At 39.5% G+C, this 27,910-nt stretch overlaps 2 protein-coding genes and 1 long non-coding RNA gene across 4 annotated transcripts; 2 read left to right on the top strand and 1 right to left on the bottom strand.

The window, feature by feature from the left end:
* Positions 1-214: 214 nt before the first annotated feature.
* per1b (period circadian clock 1b) lies at positions 215-18,702 on the top strand. Of its 2 annotated transcripts, XM_043245109.1 has the most exons (19): positions 215-422; positions 6,090-6,922; positions 7,571-7,824; positions 8,087-8,208; positions 8,426-8,627; positions 8,738-8,932; positions 9,044-9,229; positions 9,305-9,458; positions 10,281-10,524; positions 10,730-10,838; positions 10,948-11,101; positions 11,249-11,367; positions 13,152-13,298; positions 13,480-13,782; positions 14,473-15,257; positions 15,754-15,952; positions 16,147-16,339; positions 16,735-16,885; positions 16,977-18,702. In XM_043245109.1, the coding sequence occupies exons 2-19, from the start codon at positions 6,537-6,539 to the stop codon at positions 17,295-17,297; spliced, it is 4,224 nt and encodes a 1,407-aa protein (XP_043101044.1). In that variant the 5' UTR covers positions 215-422; positions 6,090-6,536; the 3' UTR covers positions 17,298-18,702. The 2 variants fall into 2 exon arrangements, with proteins under 2 accessions (XP_043101044.1, XP_043101045.1); XM_043245110.1 differs by lacking the exon at positions 13,152-13,298.
* LOC122349172 lies at positions 17,738-21,376 on the bottom strand. Its single transcript, XR_006251432.1, has 2 exons — positions 21,118-21,376; positions 17,738-19,095 (listed from the first exon to the last, which is right to left on the bottom strand). It is a non-coding gene; the product is annotated as an uncharacterized LOC122349172 (long non-coding RNA).
* pcolceb (procollagen C-endopeptidase enhancer b) lies at positions 19,088-27,713 on the top strand. Its single transcript, XM_043245111.1, has 9 exons — positions 19,088-19,534; positions 22,180-22,288; positions 22,374-22,632; positions 23,354-23,478; positions 23,830-23,966; positions 25,029-25,552; positions 25,643-25,723; positions 26,428-26,598; positions 26,718-27,713. The coding sequence occupies exons 1-9, from the start codon at positions 19,446-19,448 to the stop codon at positions 26,846-26,848; spliced, it is 1,626 nt and encodes a 541-aa protein (XP_043101046.1). The 5' UTR covers positions 19,088-19,445; the 3' UTR covers positions 26,849-27,713.
* Positions 27,714-27,910: the final 197 nt, after the last annotated feature.

Here is a 27,910-nt window from a genome sequence, read left to right as displayed (position 1 = left end):
GTCGTCCTGCCCACTACACTCTCTCACTCTTATGTATTACAACAACAGGCGCGCTGCAACGTGACAACAGATGAAACGTGTGCAGTGCGCCCTTTGCGTTGACCAATCAGCGAACACTTCGCCGTGAATGGGCGGAGACGCCCAATCGAATGCGTCGTTTTCCACGAGCACAGCCAATAGGATTCCTCGATGCAAGTGGTTTGTAGACAGATTGGGAAGCACGTGTATTCGTGTGTGTCTGGATTCATGGGGAAACACAGATCTCTAACACACAACAACAGCGCGATGTCAGCGGACCACATACGCAGAAACGTCGTTTTTATATTTCGCGGACTCCGTAACGTCTGGAATACACTGTAATACTCTCACGACGCGTGAAAGCAGACGAGCTCAAGAGAAAACGCCACAGCGAGATCTGCGAGGTAAGGCCAGCTGCGAGGTTATGCGTGGCGTGTTTCTTCTGTGTAGATTAAACCTCTCGTGTTTCCGACGGCCCGTTAAGTTACGTTTATATTTACGTGTTTACAACATTAAATCGGTCGAAGAGAAGGCGGTTTATGAGCGCTAACCGAATAACCGTCGACCGTTGCAAAAGAAGGCACACGGTGTGGCTGGTCGGAATACGCAGCATACCTTATGTCACGCCATCTTACTATGTCCTAAAGCGGACAGCAGCTTTAATTTCCTTTAGATTTAAGATTATTCACATTTTTGATGACGTAGCATTATGCATACAAGGTATGACGAAACTGTGACGGCTGACCGAACACAGCGTTTCTTGGCTTTGACTTAAAATCTCTATCCCCGTGTTCAATGAAAGATGGAAATGAACTTTAGCGAACTGTGGGAAACTGCATGAGGCAAATGCCCTGCGGTCGTGTAAGCTTTACATAAGGGTGTTTAAAGTATCATCACGATCTCTTGTCGTCTTGGCGTGTTTTTAGTTCATCATGACACTTCTTTTAAAACCGTCGCAACGCCATCGGGTTGTAAGAGTGAGTTGGAGGGGGAAAAATACAGCACGGGATGTTTTTAATAACCTGAATGGAGTCAAACGCGTGACGAGCTGCCCCACTCGCCTATATATAGTAATACATTGCAAAGAATATCGTGGTTAAGATGGTAAGGTGATTTATAAGTGACCTGCTAAAACTACGCTTTGTGATGTGTAATAATTGCAATGCAGTAAAGGAAAGTCATCCTTCTGGGTTTGTACTGTAACGCGTTTAAAAAGACCTGCGTGAGTGTTTCTCACCCAAACTCCTAGGGGTTTGTGAAGGAACTGCAGTGGCCTGTGGACGTCAGGGCCAAGATAGAGCAGTCCTGTATGTATTTTTAAAGCTATGAGTTAAATCTGAGGGGTACGAGGTCACCCCCGGGGATTTATATTGAATAAATAAAGATGGGTAACCGACATGTAATATTACACTCGGAATATACGGTGCTCCACTCACCCAGTTCTTACTGCTTGTGTTTGACTGGGAGGTCAGTCTGTGACATTCACTTTCTGTATCGGTCAAATGTCCTTTTGCTGTATTTGCTTATCAGAGTTCACCTAATTTTATCTTTGGTATATAAAAAACTGTCCTGTTTATTTCAGTGTTTTCTGTGCAGCTGTTCATGGACCAGGACTTCTGTGCCACTGAATTATTATGATTATTATTATTTCAGTCAACTAGAACAATTTTAAATGAACTGTACATGAGACTTTATGTTGTTGGTCGAACGTCTGGTTATGGAAGACTGGGTAACAGTTTGGTGAAAAATATGTGATGCATCTCATGTTGGTAACAAAATGACTTTCTTTGCACATTAAAGCAAATTTTGGCGAGATAAGGTTAGTTTCGGTTCACATTTAAGAAATGTAGTCCCAGTTTATTTCCTAGTTTATTGTGCAGTGACAACTGTTTCTTATAGTTTCATCTACCAAAGAGAGCTAAAACTACTAGATAGATTGAGTCTATCAGAGAAAAACACCTCCACGTTACCAAGCATAAGCAATCTGTCAAAGCACCTGACACCACATATGAAACCATATGCTTATGACCTTGTTTTTAAATAAATGCTCCCAGGCTTTGGATAACTTGGGTCATGCACTTTTGCAGAAACTGCACCGCATGAACTCTGCCACTTTTTCACATATGTTTGCATTTAGTGTATGGGTTACTGTAAATAAGTAACAGTAGCAATAAGTCAGTACGACAGACACATGTTCAGACGATGAATTTAAAGTCGCCTTTGACCTTATTTATTTGAACTCTTAACAGTAATTTTGTTCGTTTTTTTTTTTTTTTTTACTTCTGTGGTTAATAAACCAATTACGAAAAACAAAAAATAATAGTAAAAGAATTGTTTATTATGCCAGAGATGGCTTGATTTGGCCACATCCCATTATTGGCTATGGTTCTGGTCTCATCTGGCAAGGTTTTCTGCACAATTTCTTGATCTGATTTTTCTCTTCTTTTTCTCCTTCTTTCTGTTTGTTAATAAATGTTAAAGACCGTCAGTCTTAGCCCAGCTGTTTTAAACCGATCACATTCCACATTCTATGGTTACTACTGTTATTCATAAAATACTTGTATAACATCGTTATAAAATACAAAAAATGCAACCACCAGCATATTTCAAAATTTTCACTTATGTAAATTCAATCGTGCAATTTCTGTATTACTGCCACCAGTAAAAAAACATCAATACAGTAACATATGTGTAACATTTCAACTTTTAATTTAATGCGGTATTTTATCATTGCACAATTTTGGTGTAATTTTCTCTAACAACTGCAATTGGATTTATATTATTATATTATTACTTATATAATATAATATTATTATTATAAGTTCACTTTTATCCCACTGGCCACTAGTGTGACAATCAACATATGTACTCATATGTTCATGTATTAATACTAGACTTTAAAGATAATGTGTACCAGAAATCTTTTCATTACATTTTTTTAACTGTCTTTCGCTGCCATCGTCTTCTCGAGGTGCAAACAGGAAATAAACCGCTTGTGCTATTTACACAAATGTGAAACTTAAAATTGCTTTAACACGCTTTAAATTGAAACTGTGTATATATATATATATATATATATATATATATATATATATATATATATATATATATATATATATATATATATATATATATGTGTGTGTGTGTATATGTATATGTGATCTATGCCAATTTGCAAAATCGGTCAGTTAAAACTCTGATTTATCAGATTTAAAAAAAATGATATAGATAACATACCAATAAAAGGCAGCGCTTCGCATCCGCAGCGACCAATCAGTGAAGCGCTCAGCTCGAGGGAATCAGCGGACACGTGCGCTTTGTGTTTATCACGCACGCGGCGGAGGCGAGTCTGACGGGCAGCGCGCGCAACCGAGCCACTGGATCACGACAAGAATGGCGAAACGCTTCGGAAGCAGCGACGGTGGCGCTTAGTAAAAATCTACCGAAGGCACAGGGTGTGACGTGTTTTATACCCGGTGGATTGAACGCGCCTGATTATAATGTAACCAGTTTATCAGTCTTCTCTCCGCACCTTCATCCGTGCACGTCCGCATTAGCGTCAGTCGAACCCAGCGGGAATGTAAGTTGTTCGTGTGGGAACGCAGCGGCATATTACTTTTTACAACAATAGTTTACTTCTCCTTCCTGCTTTTTTTTTTTTTTTGAGTTTTGAATTTTTTTTTTCTTTTTCAAGTTTTTCTTTAATAGACAGCTCTTGAATAGGACATGAATGATATGGTGCCAATATAAATTGATTGAACGCATGATTTTTAACATCTTAGTTATTTCAAACTAATAGACCATTTCAGGGTAATTGGGAAATCTGTATTTAATGTAGTGTATTATCATTATATGTCTTTTAAAATGATTTATTTAATACAAAAGGAACACTTTCTACACCATTAATACATTAAGGCTTTAATTTGTGCCGCACCAAAGAAAAATATATTAATATAGTGTTTTATTAATGCTCTTCCAGTGCCTTCAAACCTCCACTACGCATAATTGTAAGATTTACAAGAGAGAATTGTGTAGCTCTAGTTTTGTGGTAGCTATATATCTATGCGAGATGCAGCTTTCTGTTTGTTTGCCGAACATGGACCAGTATAAACGGGTGCAGAGCGGATGTCATAAGTGTGTGTTCTAGAAAACACCCACACACACACATTCATTTCAAATAAACCTCCCTGATTTGGCCCATGAAGAGCAAAACACATGGTCCGACATAATAAAAGCATCATCTGTGAGCATCTTGCATGTCTGTGCAAGATATGTTTGTTTTCCTTCAGCAAATCATACGAGGGACATTAATATATGTCACTTACCTTGTAGTTATTTATTAAATTGCCCCATCACGGACGCATTACTCTGAAAGTGTGGATCAGTTTTAAAAACGGATTGTGTGCTTTTTACAGAAACGGCTGTTGTACTTTCAGCAGCCTGGTAGTGATTTGAACTTTTGGCCTATCAGTGATGTCTCAGACTTTTAATTGCAAGGCAAATGCCTTTTAAACAGCTTTACGCTTGTTGTGCTGTGTGTAATTGCTTGTTGAACGTTTAAGCTAGTTGTGAGCCGAAGGGTTCATGCTGATCAAAGCTGTGCAGAATTAGAATACTCCTAATCTATGTCTGGAAAACCAGCCATTTAAGTAAATTATAAATAGTTCAGAAACCTCTTTCTATGGTTAAACGTAAATTTTTGGGTTTCAGTCCAGTACTAAGTACCACATTTACATGCACTACCTCTTTTGAAACCAGTAACCCCTTTTTCCTGTGCAATTATTCTTTGCCATTCGCTAATATGCTTCAGAATAAGTGACGGGCTTAGAATTAGGTTCTACCTACGTGCAAAATTTTAAGTCTCGCTTCTATCGCTCGCTTAGAGACGCTATTTACAGTAAATGCTCATTCACAGTTGTGTGCAGGTCTAAATTCAGTAGCTCCACAAATGGTATCAGATCATTAGGATGACATTAACAATCCCAAAGAGGAAGTACGAACAAGTCCGACAGAACACAGACACTCAGAGTGTGTGTGTATATATATTACTTCAACGCCTGGCTGTCTTATGAGATTAAGTGTTCTTGAGGGATAAAGGCAGAGAATAAATGTAACTGTGGAAGTTGCATGCTGTTTTAAGATCAGTCGGAAATAACCGTGTAACGTCACAATCATTTCTCAGAAGAAAAAGTATTCGGTAACCATGAACCCATTAACATTAGCATTTTGCTAATGCGCCATATAAAATTATATAATTTTCACTCTTCTTCAGTGTTTATGTTTCTACAAATCCATTGTGTTTTTAGGACTGCCACCATTTAAATGTTTATATGTCAAAAAACTAATTGGAGTAGAAAGTGTAATTATGTAATTGCAACTTTATTATTATATAAAAAGAGTAATTTAAGCATTTGTGAGTTAATTGTAACCTTCAGTATTATAGTAATGTAATACCAACTGACTTTCATGCGTATTTTACAGAATTTTTTCTTTCTTGAGAAATTTTGGCATGTACTGTACCTGATATATATATCCAGAATAATCATAATACAAATAACCCATTCAAATTGGAAATCGAATCAAAGCTGGTGCATCACAAATGAAACAAACGGAGTCCAACTTGTTGACCCTAATCACTGTCAGTGTGAAAGACAATGTGGGTCAACACTGATGTCGTGTGTCACTCATATATCCTTTGTTCCATGTAGTTGGAAAATGATAAAAAACAAGTCTGCGTGGTTGAAGGCAGGGAAGGTAGAGAGTGTGGTTTTACATAGCATTCTTGGTTACCAGGGAGACTAGAAAAAGTGGCCAACTGGGAGCGTAAAATATCTGATCGGTCACGTGCAGCACCCCTTTGAGTCTGTGCAGAATTTGCTGACAACTTGCAATTTACCTTACAGAAAAACATCCTTCAGTAGCACCTCATGATAAAGAATAAGCTGTTCTCCAATAATATTATCCATTAGCTTTTATAGGGTCTAATACAAGATGACTAACCGGCTCAGTATGTCCTGTTGTGCATGTGTATGTTTCAGTCTGATACTTACCTTTCCTTTTTTTCCTGGCAGCTGTCTTTCGAGAAGAGATAGAGTACCACAGAGGGCAAAGAGAAGGAGACAGAACGGCCAGACCCCAACAAGAAGCCTAATTTCCCAGTGGCTGTTTTTTACCCTTTTTTTTTTTCGCACTGTCACACTCCATCTGCCTCCGTAGCAGCAGCCAAGTCTGTTTCGTAACAACCAGCCGTGTCTGTTTTTCTGAGCAGAACAACGATTTCAGTACTTGCGCTACTTGATTTGAGGTTCTAGAGGAGCTGAGACAAAGGACAGGGTGGCGAGACACCCAGAAACACCATGATTTTTGTTTACGGGCAAAATCAGTGAAGAATATTTGCACCAAAATGATTTCCCACTGTAGCTCAAGCAGTCCAACATAGTGAACTCATTCAACTCTGTGTAATCTATTGTCAGGTGAATCCTATCACCTCGGCAACTGCTTATTTTTACAGTATTATTATGAGGGATGACAACTCAGACTCGGCCCCCAGCAATGATACAGATAGAGGAGCAGGAGGGGTCGAGAAGAAGGCAGGGCTTGTAAACCGATCCTGCGGCATGAGCGAGGGTTCTCTCTTATCGAATCCGGTGAATAGCGGGACAGGATCATCTCCAGGAGGGGCATCAGATCCCAAAGGGTCCTCGGGTGATAACCGAGGCACAAATTCTGACGATACGGATGGACTATCGAGTGGAAATGACTCTGGGGAGAGGGAAAGTGAAGGAGGGATGGAGAGAGGGAATGGATCCAGAGGGAGACAGTCAAACAGAAGTTATCAGAGTTCCTCCAGTCAGAATGGAAAAGACTCCGGGATGTGTCTGGAGACTACGGAGAGCAACAAGAGGTGAGAGAGAAAATGATCAGTTCTCAGTCCCACTATGTCTTATTTCAGTAATAATCTTGAAAATCAGAGGGTGTTGGTGCGAAGGATTAAGATTAGTTGGAAAAAAAAAAAAAAAGTATGAATATCTTTTCCATACAAGTTTATAATAATAACAAAGTATCACAAAATTGTGCATCGCTATTGTTCAAGTTTTCTAAAGCCATACAATAGCTACGTGTGTATTTAAAAAAAAAAATCTCCCCTCTGCTAAAGTTTCTATATCAAATATGGCATTTAAGGTTACAAGACACTAGAGAACTAGAGAGCTATTGCATCCTTCCTGAGACTTATAGAACACAAACAATCACTTTTCTTACACTTTTACACTTTTATGGTACTTATCTGCCAAAAGGTTTTTTTTAAACAATTTGTGGTTCAGGATAATTCTTAATTTCCTATTTTGAGTCTACCTTCCTTCTATAATCCAGTATAGGGCAAACATTCTAGGGTGCCTTAAGATTACTGAAATGATTTAGATGAATAAATTATTATTCACTTATAAACAATTCAAATGAGAATGCTTGAAAAGCAATTTCTAGAATGTAAACATGTTTGTTAAATTCTAAAAAGTAATACCAAGTGTCTTGTTTTTGCTCCCTTCTGCCTCAGCTCAAACTCTCACAGCCCCTCTCCACCCAGCAGCTCTCTGGCTTATAGCCTGTTGAGCACCAGCTCTGAACAAGACCCGCCATCCACCAGCGGCTGCAGCAGTAATCAGTCCGCTCGCATCCAGACTCAGAAAGAGCTGATGAGAGCCCTGAATGAGCTGAAGATTCGTCTGCCACCGGAGAGAAAAATGAAGGGACGCTCCAGCACTCTTAACGCCCTCAAATACGCCCTCAGCTGTGTCAGACAAGTCAGGGGTGAGTGGGAGTTTCATATGTTGGTTTTGACAGAAAAGACAACAGCTTGAATTGAGTTGAAGGTATGACGCATGCAACTTTTTTTTTTCATAGTGAGAATTTATTTCTCCAGTTCAACTTTACATGAGCCATCTGTAGACTGATAAAAATGTCGGTGCTGCTAGAAGCGCAGGAACTACACATTTAAACTATAATAGGAATGGAGTTTGTGGGTCCACGTATGTGAATGTCAAAGATTAATTTTTTTCTTTGAATCTTGCAGCCAATCAGGAGTATTATCATCAGTGGAATGTTGAAGAGTGCCATGGCTGTAGTCTGGATCTCTCCACCTTCACTGTGGAAGAACTGGATAATATCACCTCCGAATACACGCTCAAAAACACAGTACGTTGACTTTCAGTCTCATCAATGCAGTTACTGGCTTACTGGGTTTTTTTTTTAGTCTGTCGGTAAAAACAAAGACAAGACGAGAGTTACAGGTGCATCAGAAATGATCTAGGTGGCAAAATTATTTCCTTTCTCCATTTTGTCTCTTTAAAATCACACCCTTCTTTTCTCAGTCATGCAGATACAAAAAAAAATCTATTTTTCTCATGTGCAGGACACTTTCTCAATGGCAGTTTCGTTCCTGTCAGGGAAGGTTGTGTACATATCCCCGCAGGGTTCCTCTCTTCTGCGCAGTAAGCCAGAAAAGCTTCATGGGGTTTTGTTTTCTGAGCTTTTGGCCCCCCAGGATGTGAGCACCTTCTACAGCAACACAGCACCCTGCAAACTACCTCCTTGGGCCTCTTGCATCGGCTCTGGTATGTTAGTGCATGGTGTATTACCTAATTTTTTTTAATTCCAGGACCACCAAGACCAGTCATGGCCATGCGATACAATTAAAAACAACAACAATCTTTCTCTTCACTAGTCTCTCCACCTGTGGACTGCACCCAAGAGAAGTCCATGTTTTGTCGAATCAGTGGAGACATTTCAACCAGTGGCGATGTGAGGTACTACCCGTTCAGACTGACCCCCTACCTGCTCACGCTCCAAGACTCTGACGCAGCTTACCCTCAACCCTGCTGTTTGCTCATCGCAGAGAGAGTACACTCGGGATATGAAGGTGCATTTCTTGTTTAGCGAGTATATTATTTTTTTTACGATGTTTTGAACCAAATGGAAAAATACAAACTAAGCTCAGTTTGGGTTTCGTTCTCTCTTTCTCTCCATCCAGCCCCTCGCATTCCTCCAGATAAGAGGATATTCACCACCAGCCACACTCCCAGCTGTCTCTTTCAAGAGGTGGATGAGCGGGCAGTTCCTCTGTTGGGATACCTGCCTCAGGACCTGGTGGGAACCCCAGTCCTGCTGTACATCCATCCAGATGACAGACCCATTATGGTGGCCATCCATAAGAAAAGTGAGTCACTCTCCCTTCTTCTCTCTAACCTATGTTTCCTTTCTTTCATTAAAATGTTTTCCCTTTCTTTCTTAGTTCTTCAGTTTGCAGGGCAGCCATTCGATCACGCTCCCTTACGGATGTGCACACATAATGGAGAGTATCTCACCATCGACACCTCTTGGTCCTCCTTCATTAACCCCTGGAGCAGGAAAGTGGCCTTCATTGTTGGCCGCCACAAAGTCAGAACGTAAGAACCACAAATTTACTCACAAACCCTCACTTTTTATGTAATGTTATGTATTCAAATCAATCTCACAAGAGAATGATCGTATATTAATACATTACCATAAAAAAATTGGGATCATTAGATTTTTTTTTTTTTTTTTTTTTTTTTTTTTAAAGGTAGTAAATTATAAGTCTCTTATGCTCACCAAGGCTGCAATTATAAGTACAATTTTTATTATTCAGTTGTTTATGTTAGCGAAGTGTAATTTTTGGACTGTAAATATGCAAAATTAGCTCCATCTTCATTGCGCTCCTCGATTGCCCTTTTCACACTTCTAGACATGTGCACAGTATAGACACACAGACATGTACACGTAATTCCTCAATCACACACCACCTACACACCAGTATGTAATGTGTCCACACTCGATCACACACATAAGCACATGCTCCGTCATGTGGACAGATTTTTCATGAGCTCAATATTTTTCCCAAGGCCTCTCTTTTTTTTTTTCTGCTTTTCTTCCAACACTCTGCTTCTACACACAAATACTGTGTACATGCACGCATTATTACTGCTTCACACAGTCATTCAGTTCATTAAAGAGGGGAAGCAATTAAAATGATTGTCATTATGGGTCCCTTTTGAAAATGCATAACACAATAAAACATTTTAATTCTGAATTGATTGTTTTTGAACAATTTTTTGGAATGAATGATTTAATGGAAATGGTATTGATGTACCACAGAAAAAGTCACTGTTCAAAGTGAGCCAATGAAAGAAATCTTCTACTTATCGTACTCCGTACATGTACACAATTACCTCTGGATTACTTCCTTCCAGCTCTCCATTGAACGAGGACGTTTTTACCCTGCCAAGGGGTCTGGAGGAGCGGACCCTGTCCCCGGACATCGTTCAGCTCAGTGAGCAGATCCACAGGCTCCTGGTGCAGCCCGTCCACAGCGGCAGCTCTCAAGGCTACGGCAGCCTGGCCAGCAACGGATCCCACGAGCACCAGCCCAGCGCCGCCTCTTCATCAGACAGCAGTGGACCGGTTCTGGAGGACCCCTCGCAACTCCACAAACCCGTGAGTGCTTAAAGACGCTGTACTTAGACCCCATTACGTTCACAATGTAAGCCTCTCATTTAGCAGGTTCAAAAATAGTAAAACTTTCTTCTGACCTTGAGCACTGTAAAATATTAAGGCCCTTGTTCGTATTGTTCGTAGACATAAAAGGCAGGTCAGAGATGGATAGTAAACACTTAAATTAAATTAACCGCTTTTCAAACAGATGACCTTCCAGCAAATCTGCAAAGACGTTCACATGGTGAAGACCAGCGGGCAACAAGTGTTCATTGAATCCCGGAATCGACCTCCTCCTAAAAAACATTCCACCGCAGGTACACAGCTACTCACAGTATATTCATAGTATCTGTAAGGACACAGCCTTTGGCTACACTGTTACGTTTTTTCAAGGTTGTTAGTCTTAAGATGTTCTCTCATAAATAGGTGCTGTGCAAGCAGCTGAAGCAGCAGAGCCGGGCCGTTGTCTCGGTCCTAGTGCTGCTCCCTCTAAGAGCTCTGCACCCTCCATGATTGTGCAGAAGGAGCCGCCCACCACCTACTCTTATCAGCAAATCAACTGCTTGGATAGCATCATAAGGTTTGTGTTTCAAATCATTATTGTGATGTCTATCACTGATCGTGTGTTTCTGATTAATCATTGGATTGTATAGTGAGCATCTTTAGTCCTTGACTGATAACAATCCAGTGGGAGTCCAAGGACTCATGGTTTTATCTGGTTCATCAGGTATCTGGAGAGCTGTAACGTCCCAAATACAGTAAAGAGGAAGTGTGGCTCTTCCTCCTGCACTGCCTCTTCCACCTCTGATGATGACAAACAGCAGGACGCTCCAGGCAATGCTAAAGGTGATGCTCCAATGATAAACTAAAGCAGCACTGTACTAATTCAATGCAGTTACATGTCTACAATCTATGCCAACGCGACTACCATTGAGATTTTATTTATCGACACCGGTTTTGATCCAGAAGAAACCTGAAGTGCCTGTTTAAGCACGAGCTATTTATGTAAAGGTTTACATAAATATTACAAGGTCACAATTGCATGTATATTCTAATTAGCGAATCCCATGTTTTTGACAAAGCACAGAATACCTCATAAACACCAGCACATCACTAAGGAGCACTACTATGGTGAATGTTTGACTCATGAATATTGGTTATGTAATGTATCATTTGGCCAGTAGGCCTAAGTGATTTTAATCAAGAGAAAGCATTGCAAAAGAATGCTTATGAGCTAGACTTTCTGAACAGCTTCATAGGATTTATATTTATATATATTATATATGAGCCTGACAAATTTATTTGCTAATACTGAACAAATACAAAAAATGGTAGTGTTTGCATTAGAATAGCACTAAATTTGGCAGCTGACATTGTAAAATATACAATACTGTTCAGATGTCAGTAGTATAGTCTTTTTCACCAAGGTTTAAATGTAACATTTTATAAACGGTTTATATACAGTTGGTATAAAGTGTATATAGACCGCAGTGCTAAGGATATGCTGTGTATTAACATGTGTAGCGATCAAAACTGATTTTAAAGGAATAGTTCACGCAAAAAATGAAAAGTCTGTCATTAATTACACTCGGATTTGGAACAACATGAGGATGAGTATTTATTTTTTGGTGAACTATCCATTTAAAGCTTTTTTTTTTTTTTTTTTTAAGGCCTTAAGGTCTGCATTTGTACTAGGTCTTGACTAGGTCTCTGATTAAAAGAACCTTTCAATACCACAACTGCAGAGATATCACTAATTGCTGGTGCATTGTCTGATTTATTTAACTACGTTAATGTGATGATGTAAACGTCCTGCTTCAAATGCAATCATTAACTCGTTTCTAATTTCTTTTGGTATTACTGTGCCCAGTCAGAATGCAATGGGGAAACTGCCAAAGATTCACTAAAACTAATACAAATAACCAAAAAAGCTCCAAACAAATCCATAGAAAAACCTTTGTAAGTTTCTGAGCAACACACGGTGGTGATTTTATTATTATTTTTTTTATACTGAATGAATCCATTGCTATGAGTGAATTGGCTGAAAAGATTACTCTGACATGCTCCTAGCCTACTGGCCACTTTAGTTTGATATTCATATTAATTTTAGTTTTTCCATTTATATTTCTGTATTCAAAATGTTATTTTTAAAAGATAAATCTCAACAATATTTCTGAAGTTGTAATTGTATTAATTTCGATGTGGCTTTTGTGCCACAGAGCAAAGATGAATTGTGTTGTTAGTGATTTTATTTCATTGGTAACAGCTCGATAAGGGCTTATCACTGGGTCACTTTAAACCCTGGGTGAAAGGAATCCTGGCTAATCTTGCTTATTGTATTATACCGATTAAACTTTACCCAGAGTTAAAAGTTATTCCTGAAAAGACAGTAAATGTGGGTCTTTCAGAATAATTGAATAATTGAGTTGGTTTTGTCTTGATCTTGACTCGGTCTCGTCCTGCCTTGTTTTTGCTCTTGTCATGGTCTCAAACTCTCAAAATCTTGGTCATGTCTTGGTCTCAACCCTCAAAGTCTTGGTCTCATCACACTCTGGTCTTGGTCTCGATTTGGTCTCTGTTTAGTTGGTCTTGACAACAACACTAGTATTAACAGATACTCTAACCTGCAGGTCCGTCCGTGTCTCTGGTAGAGGAGAGTACATTGTTACCCCCAATGGCCATGCACAGTAAAGCTGAAAGTGTAGCCTCGGTCACCTCTCAATGCAGTTTCAGCAGCACCATCGTCCATGTGGGGGACAAGAAACCTCCTGAGTCAGGTGGGCAAGTGTATGTGTATCTCAGAGGAATTAGAAAGGACACCAAAGACGCATAATACAACACAGCTATCTTAGCAATCAAGTGCCTTTATTTTGTTCTTGTGACCAGTTTTTGGGGTACTATTTTTGTTTTTGTTTTTTTAATCTCATCCCCTCTTTTTGTTTTGCCTGGCTCCCACAGATATCATAATGGAGGAAGCTCCGCCTACTCCGATTGCTGCTCCTCCTGCCGCTCAACCCCAGGTTCCTCCCACGACGATGCCCTCTCTGCCCCCTAGCCCTGCTCTTGATAGAGATGCAGGGAGAAGAGGAGGAACAGGGGTAGCTGGAGGAGAAAGGTTGGGTCTCACAAAAGAGGTTCTGTCGGCTCACACACAGCAAGAGGAGCAGAACTTCATGTGCCGCTTCAGAGACTTGAGCAAACTTAGAGTGTTTGACCCGACATCAGCTGTGCGCCGGCGAGCAACCGCACCTTTAGCAAGAGGTGAGGATGTGCTCATGCAACAACTAACACGGCACAAAATTCTTCTTCTTAATTATTTATCTAATGCTAATCAAGGTTGCATTTGTTTGATCAAAGATATAGTGAATAATACTGGGAAAAAAAGCTGTTTAGTATTTTTGGAGGAAAGCAAGACACACTAACACTTTAAAGTTTGGGGTAAGAAAGATTTAAAAAAAGAATATTTTTCTTCAGCAAGGAAGCTAAAAATTAAAAAGATTAAAAATGTAAAAAAACTTCTATTTCATATAAATGCTGTGCATTGAGCTTTTGTATTTTACAAAAATACCATAATTTCCACAAATGTTAAGCAGAAAAAAACTATTTTCAGCAGAGATAATTAATAATCGTTATTAATAATTGAGCACCCATAATAACTCATATTATCAGAAATAATTCCAATATAGTCATTTGGTGCTTTACTCTACTAAGACACTGAAAACTGAATGACTGATTAAAATTCGGCTCTGCCACCACACGCATAAATTTAATTTTAAAGCTTTCAAATAGAGTGCCGTTATTTAAAATTGTAATTATGTTTTACAATATTCCTGCCTTAACTGTATGTTTGATCAAATGAATGAAAAGCCTTGATGAGGACATGAGAATTCTTTTGAAAAGAGAAAATCCTATTTATTCCAAACCTTTGACCAGTGCGGTATCTCTTTTTAGGTGTGCGCTGCTCTCGTGATTACCCAGCAGCAGGCAGTAGTGGGCGTAGACGCGGTCGAGGAGGCAAAAGACTGAAGCACCAAGAAACAACAGAGCAGACAGGGTCTCGTAGCCCAGCCGGCCCACTAAGAGGGGTTCCCGCACTGGACAGGCCTTCTAATTCTTCTATACCAATGGGTCCTGCAGCCAGCTCCTCCTCTTGGCCCACCTCAGGGTCACAAGCTAGCGTTCCCTCTGTCCCGTACCCCCCTAGCATCCTTCCTTTATATCCTGTCTATCCTCCTCTTTCCCATCATGTCCCAGACCCCAACATACAGACGGGGCTACGCTTCCCCCTTCAGAACTCACAGATGGCACCTCCCATGGTCCACCCGATGATGGCCTTGGTATTACCCAACTACATGTTCCCACAGCCCAACATGGGCATGCCTCAGCCCTTCTACAGCGCAAACTCGGCTTTCCCTTTCGCTGCTGTCAACACAGCGTCCCCTGCGCCCTGTCAGGTCCCGACCCCCGTCCCACGTGCCCACTCTCGCTCCAGCACCCCTCAATCCTACAGCCAAAGAGAGGCCCCTGAGAGAGAAGGAGCAGAGTCTCCACTCTTTCAGTCTAGATGCTCCTCGCCCTTGAATCTGCTGCAGCTGGAAGAGTCTCCAAGCAATCGGTTTGAGGTGACATCAGGGCAACAGACCACGTCTCCCATGGTGGGACAAGGAGGTGGAGCTGGAGGACAGGCCTCCTCCAATCAGAGAGGTTCAGCGGTGGACTCAAAAGAGAACGAAAATGTAAGAAAATGGATAATCAGATTAATTTGCTTACTGATTATTTAAAACAAGCTTATATTTCAGTATTCGATTACAATAACAGTCAAATTTCACTGTTTTGATTTTGATACCAGAGCAATATTTAGTAGCGATTAATTAGCATATTAGTCTGACTGTTAAATTTAATAATAGTATTATTTTATACACCGTAAAGAATTTAGTATTTTGCATGAAGAAAATGAAGACATTTTGGGATTATTGAAATTATTTTAGTAAAAATCTCCCTTAATTTTCTATATACATTTGGGGCATTGAAATGTTACACCGATGTGTTTTTGACAGCCTCTGTGAGATTAATCTAATAAGAGAGCGGTTTTACCATTTATGAAAAGATTTCTAAATCAGAACACGTAGCATTCATCAGAGAGCATTCTCAATAATCAGCTGTGAAGATCCTGATGTAATTTATTTAATCATGCCGTTTAGTAATGGTCTGTGGTTTTAATGTCCTTTGCAGGGTGAAACAAATGAGTCCAATCAAGACGCCATGTCCACCTCCAGTGATCTGCTAGACCTGCTGTTACAGGAGGACTCTCGCTCAGGCACCGGCTCAGCCGCCTCAGGCTCTGGCTCATCAGGCACAGGCTCTTCTGGGTCGGGCTCTGGGTCTTCTGGATCTGGGTCCAACGGCTGCAGCTCATCAGGAAGCGGAACTAGTAAGCGGCGATACATTTATTCAATAAAGTTATAAATGGATACATTTTAGACAGTGTATATAAGGGCTGCAAAACATTATATCTAAATAAAAGTTAATGTGTATATATAGTATGTAAACATTCAGCAGTTGTTACTTAAGAAGTGTTACTTGATTTGAAATAGTTAATTTTTCTCTTTTTCGTTGACTTCACAGGAAGCAGTCAGAGCAGCCACACAAGCAAGTACTTCGGCAGCGTGGACTCATCAGAGAACAGCCACTCTCGCAAGCAGACAGCAGGGGGTGACGGAGAGGCACAGTTCATCAAATGCGTCCTACAAGACCCCATCTGGCTTCTCATGGCCAATACGGACGAAAAGACTATGATGACCTACCAGCTGCCCATCCGGTTAATATCAACACTGTGCACATTTCACTACATCACAAGAGTCGGGAACCACGTGACAGCTTCGTTTAAAAGAATCATTTACTTTTTTTTATAGATTTGTTTTTTTGGTTTTTGCATTTTATGTTTTGAATCAAGAACCAAATCAACAATTAAACAAAACTTTCAAATAATGTTCTGTTTATTGTAACTGGAACTTTTTGTTGTTGTTGTTGTTTGGCACGCCTAGAAAATTTTACATTAATTCTTCCTCAAAATTATGGAACTAAGTCAAAGTTAAGTCAAACACGTGCATCTCGTTACGACGTAAAATGTCACACATCACATGCACACAAAATAGCAAAGCATTTCCATGGTAATAGTTAACCAACCAACCAAATAAATGTGTTTCGTGACAGAGACAGAGATTCTGTGTTGAAAGAGGACCGCGCTGCTCTGAGAGCCATGCAGAAACAGCAGCCTCGCTTCACCGAGGAGCAGAAGAGCGAGCTGAGCCAGGTTCACCCTTGGATCCGTACTGGACGCCTGCCTCGTGCCATCAACATTTCTGTAAGTTTAAGCCTCCCAGACGATAACTCCCACGATACACCACTAAACACTCAGTCGTGATTGTTTGATTTACACGCGATGTGTCTCCCAGGCATGTGTGGGCTGTAGGCCCTCTCCCTCGGTCCCGTCTGCGGCCCCCTTCGACGTGGAGATCCACGAGATGGAGTTCTGCAGCGTTTTAGAGGTGACAGAAGAGGGCGCCGCTGCTGAGAAACACACCCGGGCAGACGCAGCCATGGAGAAGAGCGAGGCCGAAGGACAAGACGAGACTTGCAAAGACAGAGAAGTTGAGAACGATGGGACTAATTTGTCATCACAAATCAACGACCAAGAAATGATGATGGAAGAACAGGAAGTGGCCTCCCAGATCGAGGAGGAAATGGGTGCCTCAATTACACAGATGACACACTAAAGACACAATGAGTCTGACGACATGTTTTGTGTACTCATTAAATTATACAGTTGTATTTATTTCTATAAATAAATGCTAATTAGCCGGGAAGGCTGACAGATGATGAATGTAAAGCAGAAATGCTTTGTTGAGAGACTGTGATTATCAAAATCTCTGGATATTTTGGTATGATCTGTTAGAGGGACGTAAAGGGTATGTAGCTTTAGAGCGCTCTGGATTCGACTCGCCACCGTGACGCCACCTGTTCAATTCCAGTTCTAGTCACCTGCAGAAACCCATTTTTGTGACGTGCTAAACAACTATTTCAAATGTTGAAGAATGGGTTAAGAGCTCTTCACACCAAGGACGATAACTGTAACCATGACCGTAACTATAAAGCTTTAATCGTCTACTCGTGAAAAAGAATAGGGAGGTCCACAGTGCAGCTAATGACTTTTTTCCCAGATTATCAGTCTTTAAAGAGCTCGATCATTAAACGCAGCCAATGACAGCTCACGCTTATAAATAAACAACATTATCCTCCCTTGGTGTGGCGTTAATATAGCTACGGTTACAGTTATCGTTATCGGTATGGACGGAGCTTTAATCTCTGTGGTGTTACGTTGATTTAGGTGTTGTAAGATGTGCGTTTAGACAGGAGAACAGATTCACTGCCTTTTGAGGACAGTCTAACTGTTTCTCACCTTGTGCTTTTGGACATTTCCCAAATGCTCCGGAAATGTTATAATTTTTTTACAGGTATATATACAAAGTAGGAGTTTTTGACCAAATTTACACATACAACACGTTTTTTTTGTTTTCGATTATGTATATTTTTTTATACATTATTGGTGCAAAATTGTTCATTGTTAAAGCTTGGATGAACTCTGTGATACGCATTGCAGCTCCACAGAGAGTCTCGGCGGTCTGTTACAGTTCACTTTCACCATTTAGATGTCAGTACAGTAACCATGCCAACCGTGAACTTTCAAAGCTCAAGGCATCTTCTCGTAGAGTAGCACTTAGCGAAGGGAAGCTACAGAGGTCACGGGCGGGAAAAAGCCGCCGCCTATTACTGGGTGGAAAGCGTGGAGGCTTTTAATGGTCTGTATGTGAACTCTACCGTCAAAAGACAGAGGTTTGAAAGGGTAGTTCACCCAAAATAGTTCGCAGTCGTCTTTTATGTTCTACAGAGTCATACAGGTTAGAAAACAAAAAACGCGATACTGAACAAATTCTGACTATTTATTATTTTGGGCGAACTAACACTTCGACGGAAAAAGCGTTGTAGGCATTCTCCTCTCGTTTTACCTTTTCTCTGTCAGCTTCGGTCACGTGCTCTTTGACTTCAAGTTGTCCTGGAACAGTTTGTAAGTATTTTGTGTATTTCTTTATATATGAAAAAGAATAAAAAGATTATGGTTCACGCTGTTGTGGTCTGCAGATATTCCAAGAATACGTAGAGCGTATACGATTGAAAAGTAAGCTGCGCGCTTTGGAGAGAGAATTAAAATAAGCGGTTTTCATACCAAACCGTAGGCTTTTGGTGGACCAGAACGTCCACGGAGCTATAAAAAACGCACACACAGATTTTTCCAGTCGCAAACAAAAGCCCACACGCACACAAATTACAAACGCATGCAAATAAGTGTCATGCACGTACAAAAGCATGATGGTTATTGCACAGAGCTAAACGAGAGATATAAAAGGGGATTTTATATAAAAGGCATTTAATAACATGTTTGCCTGTGCCAGTGCCCTGGTAAGAAAGTTTGGCTCGACTTGCATTCTTTCCCTGCACCGCAATGCAACGAAGGGCCTACACAGAGAAAGAAAGATACACAGCACATAACCACAAGGAAAACCCAACAACACATATTTGCACTGGCATCACACTCAAAATCGCATATCTTTGAGGCTTTTAAAAGGAAGCAAAACATAATGCGTCCTTAAAATATGACTTACTGAATAGGCATGCGGTTGTTTCGAGTTTTTCGTTCGATTTTAAACGCGCATCTCTGATTTCACAGCAGTGGAATCTGGGATGCTTAACTGTTTGCCCTCTCACTCTTTCTCTTGAATCCCTCTTTCAATCCTCCACGCCCTTAAACTCGCCCCTGTCCTCCGCTCCCTCGCTGACTCGTTCTCTGTGCCTCTTTGAGAAGAAGGATGTGGGGTGGTTTGCGCGTGTGGCGTTTGGGGCTTCTGTTTTTGGGGTTAGGATGGGTGCGTGGACAAAGCCAGACCAACTTCACAAGGTAAGTGCGTGACGGTTTGAGTGTTTTTGTATGTGCACTCGCACATTTGTGTGTGTGTGTGTGAGAGGGAGAGAGAGCGTGAATGCAAGCATTCATCATGATATGTTAACATCCAAGCCTCACATAAAGCAGGATTAGAGCTGGAAATAATACAGTTTGAGGAAACATTGATTACAACGTATCTCTGCAACCCTCAATTAGACAGGAAACACTTAATGTCCTGAAAAGTGCTGGTCAGATTTAATTACTGTATTTTTCAAGTCAACATGAGTTCAGTTTAAGATTTTGGGACGAGTTTTTAGTTTACTTTTACATTAAAGAAGAAGTTGAAATCAAACATTTAGTTAAATTCTTATGTTTTTGTACGTCATTGTCAGTCTTTGTTATAAAGTCGTATACAATCTTGCAAGTCCCTTCTAAAATAAAGTTATTTACTTACTGATCTGAACCACGAACGTGTCACTGTCGTATATAGTGATTCGTTTTTAGTGATTTTTTGGTGATCGGTGTGCAATTACCTGGCAACCACTGCATCAAAATCACTTACAGTATTACTTCTGCAGGGAACTGGTAAAATAAACGCAAATCATTGGACAGTATTTTTGTCACACATTCACGCAGTTCCTCACAAAGCTATCATATGATATGATACAACACAAAAAGTAATCTTAACGTGAACGTTATCGTGATTCAGGGCCATTTCAAGCATAGGTTTGTTTTACAGTATCAACAAAAATGTCTGCGTTGCTCCGCTCAGGCTGTACAATGTTCACGACATGCCACAGAAACCACCACATTTGTTCCTCAGTCTTAATAGTCCTCAAAATAATTCATTAGCGGTAACCAGCCAAAAAAAGCAGCACCTGTCTAATTGGGCGATAGTTTGCGTGCGACGCATGTCTGAACGCTGAAGGCCTGACGCGTTTTTAAATATGCGTGGATTTTTGTTTTCTGGTGTTATGTAAATTTCATCGCTTACTCTATTCGTGTCTCTGAATGATAAAACTGTGCGGTCAGCTCGTGCGTGTGACTAGACGGACTGACTCAACTCCACGAAAACTATTATCAAAAGACGCTATCTAAATGGTTCTCTCTGTAAGCTCACATCTGTTCAGTTGGCTGCGGTTTGTTTATTGCCTTCTAATATGACAGAGCAGGCAGTATTAAAGCACGGCAAGTTCAATAAACGTGCTAACAGGATCCAAAAATAACCCACTGGAGAAAGTAAGTGAAGGATCCATACAGAGAGGATTGTAATAAACAGTGACGCTTGTGACTGGCATTGTTTAAAATGCTTTGACGTGTTTGTTTACGCATTCTTGTATGTGATTTATTGTATTTAGAGTTTAGTGGCATATTGTTATTGGCATATTATTAACACTAACATCTTAAAATGTTTGTTCTTTAATGTGTGTGTGTATATATATATATATATATATATATATATATATATATATATATATATATATACTATATATATATATATATATACCGTAAATTCTGGACTATAAAGCGCACCTGCATATAAACCGCATCCGCTCTATTTAAAAAAAAATAAAAATAAAAAAATAAACAAGCCGCACCTGCATATAAGCCGCATCCGCTCTATTCAAAAAAGTGTTGCTCTTCCCGCTGCCTCCTCCAGCGTCTCACCATAGGCTCATTGACGCTAAGCTTCTGAGCAGCGGCGCTGTGTCCTTCTTGTACAGCGAGATCGATGGCCTTCAACTTAAAACTTGCATCATACGAACTTCTTCGTGTGGGTTCCATGATGAAGGGGTGAGGATTTGAAAAGATAAAGTTTGACAGGATTGGTAATTTGTCGTCCTTCTATCCGCTTCTACCGACTTATATCTGCTAAAGCGGAAGTAGCGTATTCTTCTTTGCATTTATTTTGTCTTAGTTTTGATTCTAATTCCGGTTAGAGCGCCCCTAGCGGTGGGAAAAAATCTGCAGAATAGCCGCACCTTTGTATAAGCCGCATGGTTCAAAACCTATGAAAAAAGTAGCGGCTTATAGTCCAGAATTTACGGTGTGTATATATATATGTGTGTGTGTGTGTTTATGTTTTTATAAATGGAATTACTTTGAATATTCAGAGAATCCTGAAAAATAATTCAGATGTTTTTCACCAAAAATATAAAATATCACACTTAAATACGAATATTATGAAATATATTAAAAGTAATTACAATTAAAATTTCTGACACATCATGTCACACTAAATACTGGAGTGTTGGTTGCTGAAAATTCATCTTTGCCATCACAGGAATATATAATTATATTTAATAATATATTTAAATTAGGGCTGACATTAATTAATTAACTTTCTTTTATAACAAAAGTTATATTTTATTACATTTTATTATATTTTATAATATATTTAAATACAAAACTTTAACTTTGAATGTTTATTTCACAATATTAGTGTTTCTGATCAAATTAACTCAGCTTTGGCGAGCATAAAATATTTCAATCAATCAATACGAATCTTACCCACCCCAAACATTTAAAAGGTACAGTAATTCATTATTTTTTAAATTATTAATTTAATGAATTATTATGACACTTTAATCAATAGTGAAGACATTACTGCATCAAACATGAATCAAACTACATCTATCCTTCACTTCTGTTCTCTGCAGGCCTGTATTCCTGTGTGGTGGTCATTTGACGACAGACTCAGGGTTTGTGGCTAGTGAAGGTTTCCCCTCTCATTACAAAGCAAACTCTAAATGCACCTGGTACATCTCGGTAAGTCCCGGTATCACCTACAGATTCTTCCGCATTCTTCCATTTGAAGCCTCATCTTTTCCCGTCTCTTCCCCTCTCCCATCAGGTTCCAGAAGGTCAGGTTGTGATGCTCCAGTTCAGGATCTTTGATCTGGAGGCGGATCCCACCTGCCGCTACGATTACGTGGATGTCTATAATGGACACTCGTACACGGTGCAGAAACTGGGCCGCTTCTGCGGGACGTTCCGACCCGGAGCCCTCATCTCCACCTCCAACACCATGATGCTGGAGATGGGGTCTGACAGCAGCACAGGAGGAAGAGGATTTCTGGCTTTTTTCAGTGGGGGGAAACCACATGTCGATGGTGGGATGACTTTTTACAGTTTTTGCAGATGTTTTGTGCTTAAAAATCCTACAGGAATGGGTGTGGGATCCCTATTTTTATCATTATTTAGATTTTAGTTATTACTCTAAAATGAACCAAACCAAATTATTTGTGAATCAAATATAAACAACAATAAATAAAATTAAATTAAACAATTTGCCAAGTATAGATTTCAACATTCGGTTGACATTAATTGCTCCTCAGGATTAATACTAATAAACTTCTGTTTAAAATGATTAATTTTTTTACGCTTTTGAAAGGAAAATCTTACTAAGAAGTTTACAGAGGCTACAGTTTTCTGTTTGAATATATTTTTAAAATGAAATTTATTCCTGTGATGGCAAAGCTGAATTTTCAGCAGCCAGTCTATAGTGTCATATAGTGATTTTAAGAATTATTATTTATTATTATTATTATTATTATTATTAATGTTGAAAACAGTTGTGCTGCTTAATAAATTTTGTGGAATCTTTTTGATGAGTAGAAAGAATAGAATTTGTTTATTCATCTTTATTTAAAGTAAATTATAGGAAATATCAATAATAATATTATTTGTAATAATAGATTTTTTTTAACAATTTAATGCGTCCTTGCTGAGCAAGAGCATTAATTTCTTTTTTACAAAAAAATGTAATTTAATTAATTTATTTCTCTTTTTCCGTCTGTGATTTTGCTTCTCTTTCCACCCTGTTCCCTACAGAGAATCAGTTCTGTGGTGGCAGACTGACGAAGCCTCAAGGTTCACTGAAGACACCGAACTGGCCAGAATCTGATTACCCAGCAGGCATCAGCTGCTCTTGGCACATATCCGTGGAGCCCAACATGGTCAGCCTGCAACGATCAATTCACAGCTTCTTTTCTCTTCTCTCAATCTGTTTAGTCGTTAGCGACCGTCCGAGAACTGATTATATGGTTTACTAGAGACGTGCCGCTATGAGATTTGGCGCATGTGAACTCTAGTGTGTGTTTATGATGACAGCACAAACACTACATGAGAGAATATATGAAAGAGCTCATTCAGCGAAAGCGCACAAGGTGCGACATGGAAAGAGAGAGAGCGAGAGAGCGGCATGAAAAGTGCATGAAAGAGCCTTTATACCCGTTTCAGAAAATTAGCTTTTTACTTACATAGCTACATATTAAAGCGTGTGTGTGTGTGCATCTGTCCATGCCCAGGTGATTGAGGTTAAGTTCGAGAAGCTGGACTTGGAATTAGACACATACTGTCGTTATGACTACGTGGCCCTGTTCAACGGAGGAGAGACGGATGACTCTCGTCGTATTGGCAAATTCTGCGGAGACACGGTGCCAGAGTGAGTTCAACAATGCACCAGATATCGTTCAGATCTATTCATACACTGTGACATTAAACGGGTCCTTCCAACATTATTCTAAGGACAAGGGATTCTGCAGTTTATCAGCCCAGGAAAAGGATGTTGTTGATTTCTGCGAGGTCAGTCTTCCCGTGGGAAGCTCAGCCAAAGAATGCGCTTCCCAATTAGGAAATACTTTCTCTTTACGTAGTTATCCGTTTCAAAAAACATGCTGATAATGTCGGATGTTAACTTTCAAAAGGTTTTCATCTCAAATTGTCTTTGGGGGGGGAAACAAAATAGCGATAGGTTCTTTTTACACTGTGTAAATAGCAAGGCCGGCCCTCAAGTTAGCATGGGTCTGGTCACCTCGCCAGAAAGCCACCGTGGTATTTCGGCTTTTGGATTACTGCAGAAAATAAGCTCTGTGACGTTCATGCTTCTTAAGATCATCTTAATCGCAAATGTGCGCAACTTGCTAAACAGAAGTAAAAAGTTAACGCTTTTGGTGGTTTTTTGAAATCTACAAATCGGAAAGTTTGAGTTAGAATGGTTTGCAAGAGCCTGAGTGCATACTGTATATAACTAGGCTTAAAAATGAATTAAAAAGTAGATGAGTTTCTGTACTCTGCAGTCCCTAGCGGTGTATTACTGATGTATTTTATGTCGCAGATCACCGCCCTCTCTCCTGAATTAGATGCCAACTACTTCTTAGAATTAAAGCAGGAGGCAAAATAGAAAAGGTTTCAGCTTTCTTAATCACTGAGAAACAAAGAATTATCACACTGACAGAGGCACTTGGAAACATTAATCTGTTTTATCTCCTACCTTGATTCTAAAAAATACTTAATAAGCACAGAACAACTTTAGTGACTTTGGTGATGTGAACATATTCTACAAAAATTATTTCAGGGATGCACCAAAAACCTATTCAAAAACCCCACTGTCTTAGGGAAGATGGATCCAGGAGCTCATTTGGGGGGGGGTTTGGGACTTGTTGCTGTTATTTGCAGTCGTTTTAGCGTTTAGTAATAACGTATCTTGCATTTCTTTGTATATCAGTGCGGTTGTGACCAATGGAAACGATCTGCTGGTGCACTTCGTATCGGACCTGAGTGTGACGGCTGCAGGATTTCTGGCTCACTACCAGAGTATTCCCCGCGGCTCCCGCTCAGCAACAGCTACCCTGGACGCAGTGCACGGGCCGAGAGTCGACACCTCACCCACCAAACCCACCGCTCCACCAGCAAGACCCAAGCCCAAAATTAAACCCACCCCAAAAGCTCCCTCAAGGACACCTAAACCTGCACCACCCAGACCAACTCCTAAACCGAGATCAAAACCTGCACCCAAGCCCAAACCAGCCAGACCTACTCCCCCAACAAGATCCGGCGCTAGAGTCACACCGAAACCTGCTGCAAAAGTGCCAGCGAAACCCACAAAGAAGCCTACACCTAAACCCACAGTCAGACCGAAACCGTCAAGCACTACAGGAAAGCCAAAAGTAAAGCCTGGTCTCAAACCAACGACAAAGCCAAAGACCAGTCCCATCTCTAAACCTGGGAACAAAACAACAACAAGAGCCGGTACAAATACTTATCGCGCATGACCGTCCAGTATTTCTCTGTGTGTGTTAGATTATTATTATATTTATGATTTTATCGGTTTCTTCTAAGCCTCAGCGGCCAACCCATTGTGTTCCCTACCATGCAAGAGAATAGGCACCCTCTTGACCCGCTTCTGCCCCAGTCATTTTGGTGAGTTGCTTCATTTATATCCCTTTCATCTTGCTTTTTCCATCTACTTCATTCTCCCCTAATTGCATGTCACAGCCATTAGTGCAGACAGCTGTTCACACATACAGTGCTGATGGATCTTAGAACTGTACTTACAATAAACAGCTAATGTAATGGTCAAGACTCAAACTATAATAATAATAATTAAAAACATTTTTTTTAAATAATTGTTATTATTTGTTGTATTATCAATTATTATATTATTATCAATTGCATTATTACCTTATTAATAACGGCATCAGCTATAACAATATTAGTATTATATGTTGTCTGCTATTATTATTGTCATTACATATTAAATGTTTTTATTTTAATTATAAATCACTGCATATTTAATGTTTCATTATTGTATTACTCAACTGAAATATTACTGTACTAATATAATTATTTCTTACTAAGCTGTTTGGTAAAACTTACATGTATTAACTGAAATGAACAAACAATAAATAATGCACTGTTTATTAATTTTTGTTAATGAAAGTACAGTTGTTCATTGTTTATTCGTGTCACTTCACAGTGCATTAACTAATGTTAAAAAACACAACTTGTGATTTTAATAATGCATTAGTGAATGCAGAAATGAACATAAAGGTTAATAAATGCTGTAGTTCATTTTTAGTTCATGCATGCAATCATCCCATTACCTTCACGTATATCTCCTACAGTGTTGACCGGTAAAGTGACATCAGTTACCCCTGGATCTCAAGGAAGTGCTGACGTCGAGGTGTCCGTCATTAAGGTCTATAAAGCAGGTAGACTTCAGTTCAGAAAGAGAGGACCCACCACGTCTGCCACGCTGAGAGCAACATGCATCAAGTGTCCCGCGCTGCGTAAAGGTGAAAGAAACACACGAAAACAGTTGTGCATGACTTGCCTTCTGTTACTGTACTACATTTAAAGATCATCTCGCTGGTTCTTATTGTCACTGACCTTTTGTTTTGAATTTACTTCATAGGAGTGAACTATGTGCTTATGGGTCAGGTGAATGATGCAGGCCTCGGCGTTCTGACCCCATCCAGCTTTGCTCTTCAACATAAGGCAGTGCATGACAAACCACTGGCCGTCCTCGCAAAGAAGACATGTTGACCTCATAACCGCCCCGACCAATCACGAGCTGAATCCCACCCACTCTGGCCTGCTTTAATCGGGCACGGAAAGGTCAAGTCAAATACACTAAATCCTTAACTTTTATATATGTATATATATATATATATATATATATATATATATATATATATATATATATATATATATATATATATATATATATATATATAACTGATGAACAATATATGAGTAAACAGTAAATATTGTAATACTAAGAGAATAGAAAATGTAGAAATCTGTGGTATATTATGCGTCACACCGGAACCGTTCAGTCATATTCAGGGTATAAAGTACAGGGTGATTTACCATTTTATGTTTATGGTGTTTGTATTATTAGGTTATATTAGGTATGTTTAATGTATTATGCAAACATTTTTATATGGCACAATGTATTCATCATAAATGATAAAGCTTCTTTAATTAAAGATGAGTGACATGTGAAATATGAATTTATCAACCGTCATCTTTTAATCAGAAATCAAAATAAAATAATTTTAATTACAAACAACCTTGAGTGTGTATTCACATAAACTAAATCATAACTGTTAATCATATTAGTATGTTAATGTTTCTGAAAGTAGCCTTTGATGCTCACCAAGGCTGCATTTGATCCAAAAATACGGTAAAACCAGTAATATTGTCAGTTATTACCAATATATTTAGAAGATTTAATAAGCAGTTTATTCCCGTGACTGACTGCAGTCTTAAGCGTCGCATGTTCCTTCAGAAATCATTCTAATATTACGATTGATCCGCGAGGAGCATTTCTTATTAATATTAGCGTTTTAGCTGATTTTTTAGCTGATATAAATCTTGATGCAGGATTCTTCAATGAATAGAAATAACGTCGCTTTTGAACTATATATTGCTTCCTTGCTGAATAAAAAAAAAACGTACCGAAGCTTTACTTTTGAACGCTACTGTAAATTTATTACACTATCACTGACTGGCACTCTCTGTAAAAACAATCATGTCATGACATGTATGTTTTGACAACAAGGTGAAAACAGCCACAAGAGGATTTCCTCCTTGAACTAAGTG

Source organism: Puntigrus tetrazona, chromosome 7, assembly GCF_018831695.1.
Source record: "Puntigrus tetrazona isolate hp1 chromosome 7, ASM1883169v1, whole genome shotgun sequence".
In the NCBI taxonomy this organism is placed as follows: domain Eukaryota; kingdom Metazoa; phylum Chordata; class Actinopteri; order Cypriniformes; family Cyprinidae; genus Puntigrus; species Puntigrus tetrazona.
This window is presented reverse-complemented; position numbering and strand designations above follow the sequence as displayed.